General features: G+C 42.1%; 1 protein-coding gene across 1 annotated transcript in view; it reads right to left on the minus strand.

Annotated features, from left to right (window-relative positions):
• Positions 1-2,167: 2,167 nt before the first annotated feature.
• Positions 2,168-12,500, minus strand: part of LOC143021499 (beta-hexosaminidase subunit alpha-like) — a gene marked incomplete at its 3' end in the record, with an annotated part of 14,961 nt that continues 4,628 nt past the window's right edge. Inside the window, 1 exon segment of the mRNA XM_076179053.1 lies at positions 2,168-2,328. Coding sequence (XP_076035168.1) covers positions 2,168-2,328 — 161 coding nt within the window.

Raw genomic sequence — 12,500 nt, forward strand, 5'->3', positions numbered from 1 at the left:
GAAATCACACGGACCGGATGGCATTACAAACTGGATACTAAAAGAATGTAGAGAAGAGCTAATAGACAAAATATGTAATATAGTAAGCTGCTCACTCAAAGAAATAAAAATACCAGAAGACTGGAAAAATGCCGATGTCATACCAATATATAAAGGAGGGAACAAAGAAGACCCAACAAATTACAGATCAGTTTCCCTGACAAGCACGGTAGCCAAAATTTTTGAAAAAGTTATCAAAAATAGATTGATAAAACATCTGGAGGAAAACAATATACTAAACCCGAGACAATTTGGATTTAGACAGGGAAGATCGTGTGCCACAAATATGATCTGTTTCTACTCAAGACAACTAGATATAACACAAGAAAGGGACGGATGGGCTGGTTGTGCTCTCCTTGACCTACAAAAAGCTTTTGGTAAAGTACCACACAAAAAACTATTAAGAAAACTGGAAACTATAGGAGGGATAGAAGGTAAACTACTGAAATGGATGGAAGACTTCTTGTATGGAAGAAAAGGGAGAGTAGTGCTCAAAGATAAGAGTTCCACTTGGGAAGGGGGTAATTAGTGGAGTTCCACAAGGATCAGTATTGGCTCCAATAATGTTTGCTATTTATATGAATGAGAGGGATGAGGGTGTGGAATGTTACATGAGCTTCTTTGCAGATGACGCAAAACTGTTGAAGAAAGTGAGTACTGAAATGGATTGAGTCGCTACAGAGATATCTGAAGAGGGTTTAGGAATGGAGTCAGAAGTAGGAAGTGGACTTCAACATTAAGAACTGTAACATAATGGAATTTGAAAAAATATATATCAGAAGAATATAAAATTGGTGCAAAAGAAGTAAAGAAAGTAGAATCTGAAAAAGACCTGGGAGTAATCACCACAAGGGACATGTCCCCTGATAAACAGATAAACAAAATTGTTGGAGAAACCTACAACTTGTTAAGATCAATAAAAGTGGTCTTTACGTACTTGGACGAAGAAATTGTAAAGAAAATACTAGTCACACTGATAAGGCCTAAACTGGAGTACGCAGCGACACTATGGTCACCCAGTACCAAAAAGAATATAAGAAAAATTGAGAGAATCCAGAGAGCAGCTACGAAGATGGCCCCAACACTTTCAAAACTGTCATATGAAGAGAGATTGACAAAACTAGAATTACCGACTATGGAACAAAAAAGAGAAAGAGGTGACTTGTTGACTATCTACAGAATTATGAGAGGTATGGAAATCCTTGATAGAGAAGACTTACTAAATTGGGATAACAAAACACAAGAGGACATGGGAGGAAACTCAAAACAGATAGTTACACAGGAGACCTGAAAAAACAACAGCTTTCCCCAAAGAGTGGTGGATGTATGGAACAAACTACACGAAATGATAGTGTGCAAAAACCATACGCGAATTTAAGAGCAATTTAGACACTGCGAGATACAGAGACGGGCACCACGAGCTTAGCTCTCCTTCCCGTAAGATACAACTAGTAAATACAACTAGGTAAATACACACACACACACACACACACACACACACACACACACACACACACACACACACACACACACACACACACACACACACACACACACACACACACACACACACACACACACACACACACACACACACACACACACACACACACACACACCCACGACTCGATGGCACAAGTGGTAGAGTTCCCGGCCGCCACTACGGCGGTCCGGGTTCGAATCCCGTCCAAGGCTAAAATAATTTCAGTATCGCTGCGCTGCGAGTCGTTACTCCAACTTTCGTGGGTCGGGAGTTGTGTGTGTGTGTGTGTGTGTGTGTGTGTGTGTGTGTGTGTGTGTGTGTGTGTGTGTGTGTGTGTGTGTGTGTGTGTGTGTGTGTGTGTGTGTGTGTGTGTGTGTGTGTGTGTGTGTGTGTGTGTGTGTGTGTGTGTGTGTGTGTGTGTGTGTGTGTGTGTGTGTGTGTGTGTGTGTGTGTGTGTGTGTGTGTGTGTGTGTGTGTGTGTGTGTGTGTGTGTGTGTGTGTGTGTGTGTGTGTGTGTGTGTGTGTGGTCACAGCATTACCCATAGATCGGTCATATATGAGCTCTGACCTCTCTTCCGGGAGAGAAATAGCTGTCGATCACGAGTCCAACACGTGATTCAAGGCCATGGTGAATCACACACACACCTGAAGGAGAAACGTGGGAAATCCATGATCTGGGTCGAGTTGATCTTGAAGGCGGCTGAAGAACGATAAAGAAGTTGAGTGAAGGTCTCCAGGCCCCTCAGGATGCCCCAGATGCTTTGAGCTACAAGGACGCCCTCTCCAGGCGCGTCTGGACTGTCGACCTGGTGGGGAAGAGAGGGAGAGGGGGGGGAGGCAAGAGATAGGAACCAATTAGTTTTTTTTTATGATTTTTTCCTCTTTCTTTTTGCGTGGGTATCTGAAAGAATGCTTTCGTGCCCAGAGCTGGAGCATGTGTGTGTGTGTGTGTGTGTGTGTGTGTGTGTGTGTGTGTGTGTGTGTGTGTGTGTGTGTGTGTGTGTGTGTGTGTGTGTGTGTGTGTGTGTGTGTGTGTGTGTGTGTGTGTGTGTGTGTGTGTGTGTGTGTGTGTGTGTGTGTGTGTGTGTGTGTGTGTGTGTGTGTGTGTGTGTGTGTGTGTGTGTGTGCGTGTGTGTGTGTGTACTTATATCTATGTATCTGTATACCAAGAGTTTTTTTCCCCTTATAAGGGAGGTAGCTAAGTCAGAGACACGTACCTATTCCCACCTATTTGTAAGAGGCTGGTAGAAAAAGGGATAGAATACGAGTTGTTACATTTTATAGTTAGGTTGTGATAAATAAGAGCCCGATTCCGCTTTTTCGCTTTGTGTAATAAAATATTGTTTGTAAATAACAGCTCGAACGAGCTCCCCGACTCAGCTTTGTGTAGGTAATAAAATAACTAGGCTCAGGAGCTCGAATATATATTTGCTTATTGCTGAAATGAAATTTCTTTGTAACCTAAGTGAGAATTATGCAGAGACTCGAGATTATTCTAAGTAAACAATATTGCCGCAAAGGCTTGAAACAAAGAATCTGATCGGTGAAAGTGTTGAAGGGAAAATTCTTATTGATTCATGAATGTAAAGATCACACCCTTTGGGTAGGATCTTAAATATAAAGTTAAAGATCATTGGACTAAGGAAATCACTACGTCTCTGCAAAGCTCAAGTAGGATCTTGTATACGTGTTCTCGGGGGATTCCTTAGAAAAACTTCAGACAGTGCACTGTACTCAATTCGACTTAACAGAAGAAATATATAGAAGAAAACGACATTTTGATTCTCCTAGATAGAAAATAACAACTAAAAGAAGTGAGTCACCATATTCATAAGTGAGGGCTGCAGTGGTGACTACACATTTCACTCCCCCCCACCACCACCTTTTCCACCCCTCCATCTCACTTCCCCGTGGATGACGGGCCAACTGCCCTGGGTCAAACGCAATGCAGGGAGACACAGTACATCCACAGCAAGGCGACCCCCCCCCCCTCTCTGTCCCCTCACGCAGAAAAAGAAAAGACGGGGGGAAATAATTTCGGGCTGTGTTAAAATATCATTCACACATAAGCACCCCCTGCGCCCCATCCCCCGTCCCTCCCTTCCTTGCATCATAGTATTATCTATACACAGTCATTTTCTAATCATTCCTATCTCCTGCCTTTTCCCTTCCTTGCTCAACAGACATTCCCCACTTCCCCAAAGCCCCGTTCACCCCATCCATCCATCTCATCCTCGGCCGTCCCCTAAAAGTTATTCTATCCACCTCTGCCTTTCACACCTCTTTTACTAATCTTTAGTCACCCATTCTTTCTATGTACCCAAACCATCCCAATAATTTTCATCAGCTCCATCTCCCATCTCCTTTTCCACTCCCGCTCTCCTCCTCACCTCCTCGTTTCTCACTCTATCCAACCTAGTAACCCCTACCATACTTCTCAGACATTTCATCTCAAACACATTTAAACTTTTCATCTCTGCCACTTTTAAATTCCAAGTCTCTGTCCCATACAATGCCGTCGGCACAATCACTCCCTCATACAATCTCCTCTTTGCATCCATTCCCAGTTGTCTATTTCTCATAACACTTTTCAATTCCCCAAGGCATTTACCTGCTTCTATCAATCTGCAATTTACCTCCACCTCTACTCCTCCCGTTCCTGCCACATGCGACCCCATATACCTAAAGTTATCCACTTCCTCCAGCCTCTTTTTAGACTTCCAGTTCACTGCCATCCTCTACCCTTGTACATGTCATCACCATTCTTTAACCCACATTTACTTTCAACTTTCTCCTGTCTCATGACTTTTTCAAAATCCGTCACTAACTCCTCTAATCCCTCCTCTGACCCTGCCACAAGTGCAGTGTCGTCAGCAAAAAACAACTGGCTCACCTCCCAATTTTCTAGATTTTTTTTATCAATCTCCAGTCCTCTGTCCATTATTCTCGCCTTTACCTACCACACCACTTCATCCATGTACACATTAAACAGCCATGGTGACATGACAGTCCTGAGGCAGTTCCACCTTTACCTCAAACCATTCACTCTCTTCATTTCTAATTCTAACACAGGCTTTACTACTCACGTAAAAACTCGTAACTACCCTTAAAAGCTTTCCTCCAATCTCATATATCTGCAAAGCCTCCACAGTGCTTTCCTGTCTACTTTGTCATAAACCTTTTCCAAATCATTAAAGGCCTAAAAAACTTCCTTATCTTTTCCCAAAGCTTTCTCACATATCCCTTTGTCCCTCTCCTAATCCTTTCAATCAAAACCCTCCCATAAGCCTTCCAACTACACTCAACAAACTGATCCCTCTGAAACTACTACACTGACATTTGTCCCCCTTTTCCTTGTAAAGTGGAAATATACAGGTACTCCTCCAGTCCTCTGGAAGTCTACCCTCTTTTAGACACATATTAAACAACCTTACCAGCCAGTCCACTATTACTTTTCCGCCCTCTCTTCAGACACTCCTCATAACACCCATCTAATCCAGGAGCCTTTCCTATTCTCAGCATCTTCAAAGCTACTTACACCTCATCATTTATTATTTTTCCTCCATTTTCCTCTCCCATCACTGTCATTTTCTTAGTGACTCCTACTGCTACCACCAACCCTTTCCTATCCTCTTTCACATGCAACAGCTCTCTAAAATATTCCATCCATCTTCCCCTTACCGCCTCCTCTTCCGTTAAGATCTGTCCATCCGCGCCCTTTACTTTTTCTTCTCTACTTGATTCACCCCCCCCCTTCCTCTCTTGATTTCCTTCCAAAGGATCTTTTTATTACTTTCAATTTTTTCTATCATACTGCTCCATCTTATATCTGCTCTCCTTTTTGCCTTCTTTAAGGCGGAATTTTCCTGCCTATATTTTATAGAGTAGGAAAATTCCGCCGTATTTCAGCATGTCGCCAACAAATACCATCGGATAAATTGGGACGATGTTGAAATAATTTACAAATCTAAATGCAGTTTCAGAAGAAAAATTGTAGAATCCTCTTTGATAGACAATTTTCCAAATTATAATATTTTTTATGGTCAATGGTTACCAGATTATATATCTTCATTTGCAATAAATAAAATGTTACTTTCTACATTATCAGTGGACAAAACCCACCAAGGCCCATGCAACGCCGGACACGTGACCTGAGCCCCCGTCCCTTCCTGCTTACCTCACTACTTCTGTATAAATACATATTGTTCTCTACTCTGTAATTCACATCTGCTGAAGAGGATCACAGTTAGTGATCGAAATATACAATTCTTTATACTTTCGCTTATTCTTCTCCGAAAGTGGGTTATCAGTATTATTTTACTAATATGCTACGACATAACTTTGTTATGTATTATGCTGAAGTCGCTGCACAGAGGACCTGGTATTATGATTTCTGTGACAACCCTCCACAAGCTTACAGCAGCCTACCAGCTTGAGCGTGTGAAGGAGGCGGCAGATGATGTTGAGAGGGCAGGTGGGCGTGTCATCGGGTCTATCACAGACAACCACAAGATAAACCAGCAGTACTGTAAGCTGTTTGATTTTCCGGGTGATTGCCGTGCCACAACCAAGCATCCTCTTGACAAAGAGTGTGTCTAGTTTCTACTTTTTGACACAGTGCATATTCTGAAGTGCATCCGCAACAACTGGATCAGTGAGAAGTGCCAGAAGATCAGACTTGACAATAAAACAACAGCATCATTTTCTGACGTCAAGGAACTGTACGAGTCAGAGAAAGGTAGTATTCTGAAGACTACTCCCCTTACTAAATTTGCTGTCAACCCCTCACGACTTCAACTACAAAATGTGCAGCATGTCTTGAAGGTCTTCAATGAAAAGGTTGTGGCTTCATTGAAGCTCAGAGGATGTCATGACACTGCTAAGTTCATCCAAATCATCCTCAACTGGTGGAATTTAGTGGATGTATCTGGGAAGGGGTAAGATCAGCGCATGAACGTTCCAGTCAACCAGCCTGCAGACTTTCCTGTTGATTTTCCAAGAGGCTTCTTCAGGACATGGAGCAAATCGAATCAAGTGTTTCAACCATGACACCAAGAATGCACTAGTGCAGATTATGCAGGGACTGATTGCCGTTTGCCGCTACTTGTTCAGAAACACTGGCTTCCATTATGTCCTGCTGCGTGAGATCCAGAGTGACCGACTTGAGGGGGAGTTCTCAGTCTACCGTCAATCAACTGGTGCAAACTCTTTCATGACCACTGTGGATGTGTTCTCCGCATGCAAGCAGCGGCTCACGAGATATGTTGCCGTAAACCTCCAGTCCATCGATTTCCACTCTGTGTCGAAGGAACATACCTGCTTGGGGACTGCAATTGACCTAGAGGATGCAGCCTCTATTGAGAGGTGCACCACAGATGTGATACTGACTGTGAATGAAGAGTACAGTGCGGCCTTTGTGGCTGGGTGTCTTGAGACAAAGTGCGCGGACGATGTGGTGTTCAGCGCCGTGGAACCTCTTGTGACCAGTGACGTTAAGGACTTTATCGAGACAGTGTCCAGAGGTTCCCTGACAACTCCACATGTGTGCACTTTTGATCTTGTCATATGTGGACTATGTTTCATCAAGGAAGCCCGTCACCGTTCCTGCTGCCAGAAAAGACTGATGGAGATCTTGTCGACACTGGCCAGCTTCAGTGGGATTGACATTGACTGTCCCAAGATGTTCCGTCGTCTGGCAAATGTTCTTCTAAATGGACTCCACAGCCTAGAGAAAGACCAGCAGAAGAATGCAGTCCTTCTCCAGACCTTTGTAAAGAAGGCCCGGCTCGCTGATTAATCGCTCCAGTCTGGTAAGCTTTTGCTTCTATGTCTGTTTATTTGTGTGAATGTTTGTTTGTTTGCAATCACAAAGGTTTAACTACAATCCATTTTGTAGAATGTAAAACAACAGCAACTTGGATTCCTTTAAAGTGTCCACTAACCTCATACAATAATACATGTCAAGTCCGGCTAAAATTGGTATTTCAAAGCATAATAGTGCCTTAAAAATAATTTCTTATTTCACTATACAAGTTTATATTAACTTATACTGCATTGAATAAGTCAATAGTTGATATATTTGTCCTATATACAATGTTAGGTTTCTAGTTTTGATATAATTGTCCAATATAAAATGTTAGGTTACGAAGAAAGCAATGGCCTCCGCTAGCGGAACCAGGAACCTGCGTTTGCACGTCCTGCAAAATAGTAGTCCTTGATAAATATATATATATATATATATATATATATATATATATATATATATATACATATATATATATACATATTGTGATGGCCCACCATCCTCCATGTATATAAAATGTCTGTATCTGTATGTCAATCTTTAATTGTAAGATAATTATGTATGTACTGTAAAATTACTTGTATACGTTGTGATGGCCCACCATCCTCCATGTATCTAAAAATATCTGTATCTGTGTTATCCTGTACTTGTTAGGTAATTACGTATGTACGGTAAAAACTGCTTGTATACTTTATGGGATCTACTCTCTCTAGGCCGACGGACGTGAACTAGTTCTGTCCGGCTCATCCTTCGCCTTCCTCCCGTCCTCGTCAACTGTATATATAATGCATCTACCGGCTCCTAGCGGGCGCACTTTCGTTGGCTGAGCGGCGCGTAACTTTATCTCTCCCATATTGCTTTTGCTCTAGTACCGTGGCGTCACCACGTAATCTATATTCTCATGACTTGGTTTTCGGTGGAGGAATTAATTGTCAATTGATTAATTTTGTTGTTGTAAAGTTCTTATATTTGTTTTGTTGGCTTTTTGTTATACATTAAATTAGTTATTTATGTTAACTTCCGTTTGGATTTGCCTTACCCACATCAAGGCCACTAAGTACGAACCCCTCCTAGACATATTTCCTTATATCCTTGCGGAAGGCATAACATATAATGGGGGCCCGTCGGAATCCTCTTACCCGAACAAAAACTAAGAAGGTGTGAGATATACGAGCGAAACGTACATAAGTTACACTTGCATTCCCACAACCATCGAAATTGTCCATCTGTCCGGTAAACTTGCAACTCAGTACCCCAGTACAGTAATTCAGTTAATCGTAAATACGCCATTGCACATGACCACGTTAAACTCTTGCAGCTGTAAATTTCGTAAGAGTACTGAAGTAGGATCCGTTTAGGATACGTGTGGGAACGTTAATTCTATCCTACTTACAGCATGTAGTTTTGGTTAATGTATTCTGTCCCAAAGATTTTTAATATTCGTGGGAGTCGAGTATTATAATTCTACTTGTATCTCTTGTCCGGTATACCACGTAAGCGAACCAAGCGTTCTACCTTGCTGAGTAGCAACTGTTAGCGAGTAAAAATTTCGCGATGTCAGAACTGAATATCGAAAACTTTGTTGAGAACCCCTCGGTGGAAGAACTGATAATTCAGAACCCAAATAAAGAATGTCTGAAAGAAATAGCAACAAGATGGGAATTAACTTATCCAGCGAACATTAGTAGAACTGAATTAGTTCAACTAATATTGAGTCACATAGATCAGTTAAAGAAAACGGAAGACGAAGACGGAGAATTTGAACGATTAGAACAAATAGTTGCAGCTAAATTAGACATTAGCCCTACGAAAGAGACTCAATTAGACCATCTAGAATATCAGATACTTGAAAGGAAGATGAAGCATGAACTGCAAATTAAGGAACTCGAAGTGCAGCGTGAAAGAGAGCAAAGACAGCATGATAAAGAGCAAAGACAGCACGAACTCGAAATAAAACGGCTAGAACTATTGACCCCAAGTCAACAAGCGATTTCAAATTCAAGTAAGTTAGATCTTTTGCAATACACCAAACTTATTCCCTCTTTCTCAGACGAGAATCCAACCTTATTTTTTCGAGAATTTGAAGAAGTAAGTAAACATTTTGCAATTCCCCAAGCAGATTGGATATGGTTAATTAAACCAAAGTTGTCCACAAAAGCGTTACAAGTATGTAACAATCTGGAAAATAACACTGATTACGAAACGGTCGAACAGACAATTCTTTCCGCTTATGAAATTTCCACCGAAGGTTATCGACAAGCATTTCAAAATTCAAACAAACTTAGCCATCAGACATATATGGAATTCGCGTCAGACAAACTACGAGCGTTAAGAAAGTGGATTAAATCGGCATCAGCCGATAATCTTGAGAAAGTAGTGAACTTGATCGCGTTAGAGGAATTCGTGCGTAAAATTCCTCACTACTTGAAAATTCACATTGTTGACAAGGAGGAATTTGACCTTATGAAAGCAGCCAAATTGACTGATACCCTCTCATTGATTCACAAAAATGTTGGAAAGGACAGTAACCGCCAACAACCTCATGTAAAACCAACTAGTGGGAAAATTGATAGCCCTAGTTTCCCTGTTTGTTTCTTCTGTAAGAAACCAGGACATGTAATTGCAAATTGCCCAGACCCAAAATGTAAAGTAGCTCAAAAGAATATAAGATCTGTAGCTTCCTTTAACCATTCTACTGCCAATTCTGTAGATCCTTTTCAGCCCTTCCGTTCAACGGGAACAGTATCACTTGGTTCAGACCACGTAGAACACAACCTCCGAATAGTACGGGACACAGGAGCAGCACAGTCCCTGCTACTTCAGTCAGCACTGCCGGGAGTCCAACGTGATTATACAGGAGAACGTGTATACTTGCAGGACTTCCACAATCCTTTCTCAGTACCTCTGGCAAAGGTGCACCTGAACTGTGGACTCATCAAGGATACTGTCTCCGTAGGAGTAAGTGAAACGGCAACCCTACCTGTTCCTGAAGCAGATTTTATACTAGGTAACGATCTAGCAGGAGAACTAGTCCATCCTCCTTTAATTGTTTCTACTTCTCCCCTACCATATAACCCAACTTCTACCATAGAGCAAACCCAACCCAACCTATTTCCAACCTGTGCTATCACACGATCCCAAGCGCCAGCTAACCAACCAACTCTTACCTCTCCAACCACCCCAACCACCCCAACCACCCCGCTTACTCTACCCTCAGAGCTGAGCATCAAAGAGGCTCAACAGAACGACCCTTCATTAGCTCCCTTGTTTAATAGAGCTATTCCCAAGGAGGATATCCTACATACTCCTTCCTTTTATTTGCACGAAGGAATACTAATGAGATTGTATAAACCTCGTCACCTTTCTGATGATGATACCTGGGCAGAATGCCACCAAATTGTTCTACCTGTTAACTTGAGGACTCAGGTAATAGAGATTGCTCATGCTGGACACTCAGGACACTTAGGTATTAAGAAAACTTATTTACGACTCTTGTCAGAATTCTTTTGGCCTGGCATGAAAGCAGAGATAAGTAGATTCGTTAAATGTTGCCACACTTGCCAAATAGTAGGCAAGTCAAACGAGTCTATTCCTCCGTATCCCCTTCAACCCATTAAAGTACCTAGTGAACCCTTTCAGAAACTAGTGATTGACATAGTAGGCCCGTTGCCTAAAACCAAGAAGGGTAACCAGTACATTTTAACAGTTCTTTGTCCCACTACCAGGTACCCTGAAGCTTTTCCTTTAAAAAATATTTCTGCTAAGAGTGTAATTAAGTGTTTAACTCACATGTTTACTTCCTTTGGTATTCCTCAGGAAATACAGTCAGATAGAGGTTCTAATTTCACTAGCAAACTCTTTACCCAAGTCCTCAAGGAATTAAATGTTAAACAGTCTCTGTCTACAGCGTACCACCCCGCCAGTCAGGGAGTTCTAGAACGATGTCATCAAACGTTAAAGAATATGCTACGTAAATTCTGTTACGAGGAAGACCGTGACTGGGATGAGGGATTGCCTTTCCTCCTCTTTATGCTCCGTGAAACACCATCCGAAGCTCTGGGTGTTTCTCCCTTTGAATTGTTATATGGAAGGAAGGTAAGGGGACCCCTCAAGGTAATCAAGGACCATATCATATCTTCTTCTACCTCACCTTTACAGTCTGTTAACCAGTATATTGTTTCCCTTAAGGATAACCTAGCCAGAATTCATTCCTTTGCCTTGAAGAACCTTGAACATGCACAAAGTAAAATGAAGGTTAATTTTGATCAGAAATCTCGTAAGAGAGAATTCAAGGAGGGAGATAGGGTTCTTGCATACATTCCTATCTCTGGACAGCCTCTTCAAGCTAAATACCATGGTCCTTATAAAATTCAGAAAAAGATGTCAGAATATAATTACGTACTAGAAACCCCTGACAGACGTAAAACTACTCAACTTGTTCATGTTAACTTGCTTAAGCCATACCTTGCCAAAATACCACTAGACAGTTCAGTCAAACCATTGCTTTCGCCAAATCATGGTCCCAATAAAATACCTATGTCAACCGACCGTCCACGAGTCCACGAACCGACGTTGCCACATTTCGATCCTCCCACAGTCGGCAACAACAGCGACATCTTGAACAACCTACTTTCGTACCTTAACCACTTGAATCCTGATCAAGCTAAGGAAATTTCTGAAATTATTTCTAGTCACAGATCCTTGTTCCGAGATAATCCTGGCCGTTGTAACCTGACGTCCCATGAGATTCAACTGTATCCAGGAACTTCTCCTAGCCGCCAGCACCTGTACCGATTGCATCCCCAGAAGAAGCTGATAATGAAGAAAGAGGTCGACTATCTCGTGCAGCACGGTTTGGCAGTTCCCAGTAATTCCCCATGGGCCGCTCCGTGCGTTCTGGTCCCTAAAGAAAACGGACAAACTCGACTGTGCACGGACTACCGCCGAGTGAATACAGTTACCATCCCTGACGCTTATCCTCTTCCCCGCGTCGACGATTTAATTGATAAGGTGGGACAGTCCAAGTTTATTACTAAAATTGACCTCACTAAAGGTTATTACCAAATTCCTTTAGCTCCACAAGCTCGTCCCATCTCTGCATTCATCACTCCCTTTGGACTCTATGAATACACCGTCATGCCGTTTGGGTTACGTAATAGTCCGGCTACGTTTCAA

The sequence above is a fragment of the Oratosquilla oratoria genome, chromosome 42 (genome assembly GCF_046742065.1).
Source record: "Oratosquilla oratoria isolate Oo_2021 chromosome 42, ASM4674206v1, whole genome shotgun sequence".
Taxonomy (NCBI): Eukaryota; Metazoa; Arthropoda; class Malacostraca; order Stomatopoda; family Squillidae; genus Oratosquilla; species Oratosquilla oratoria.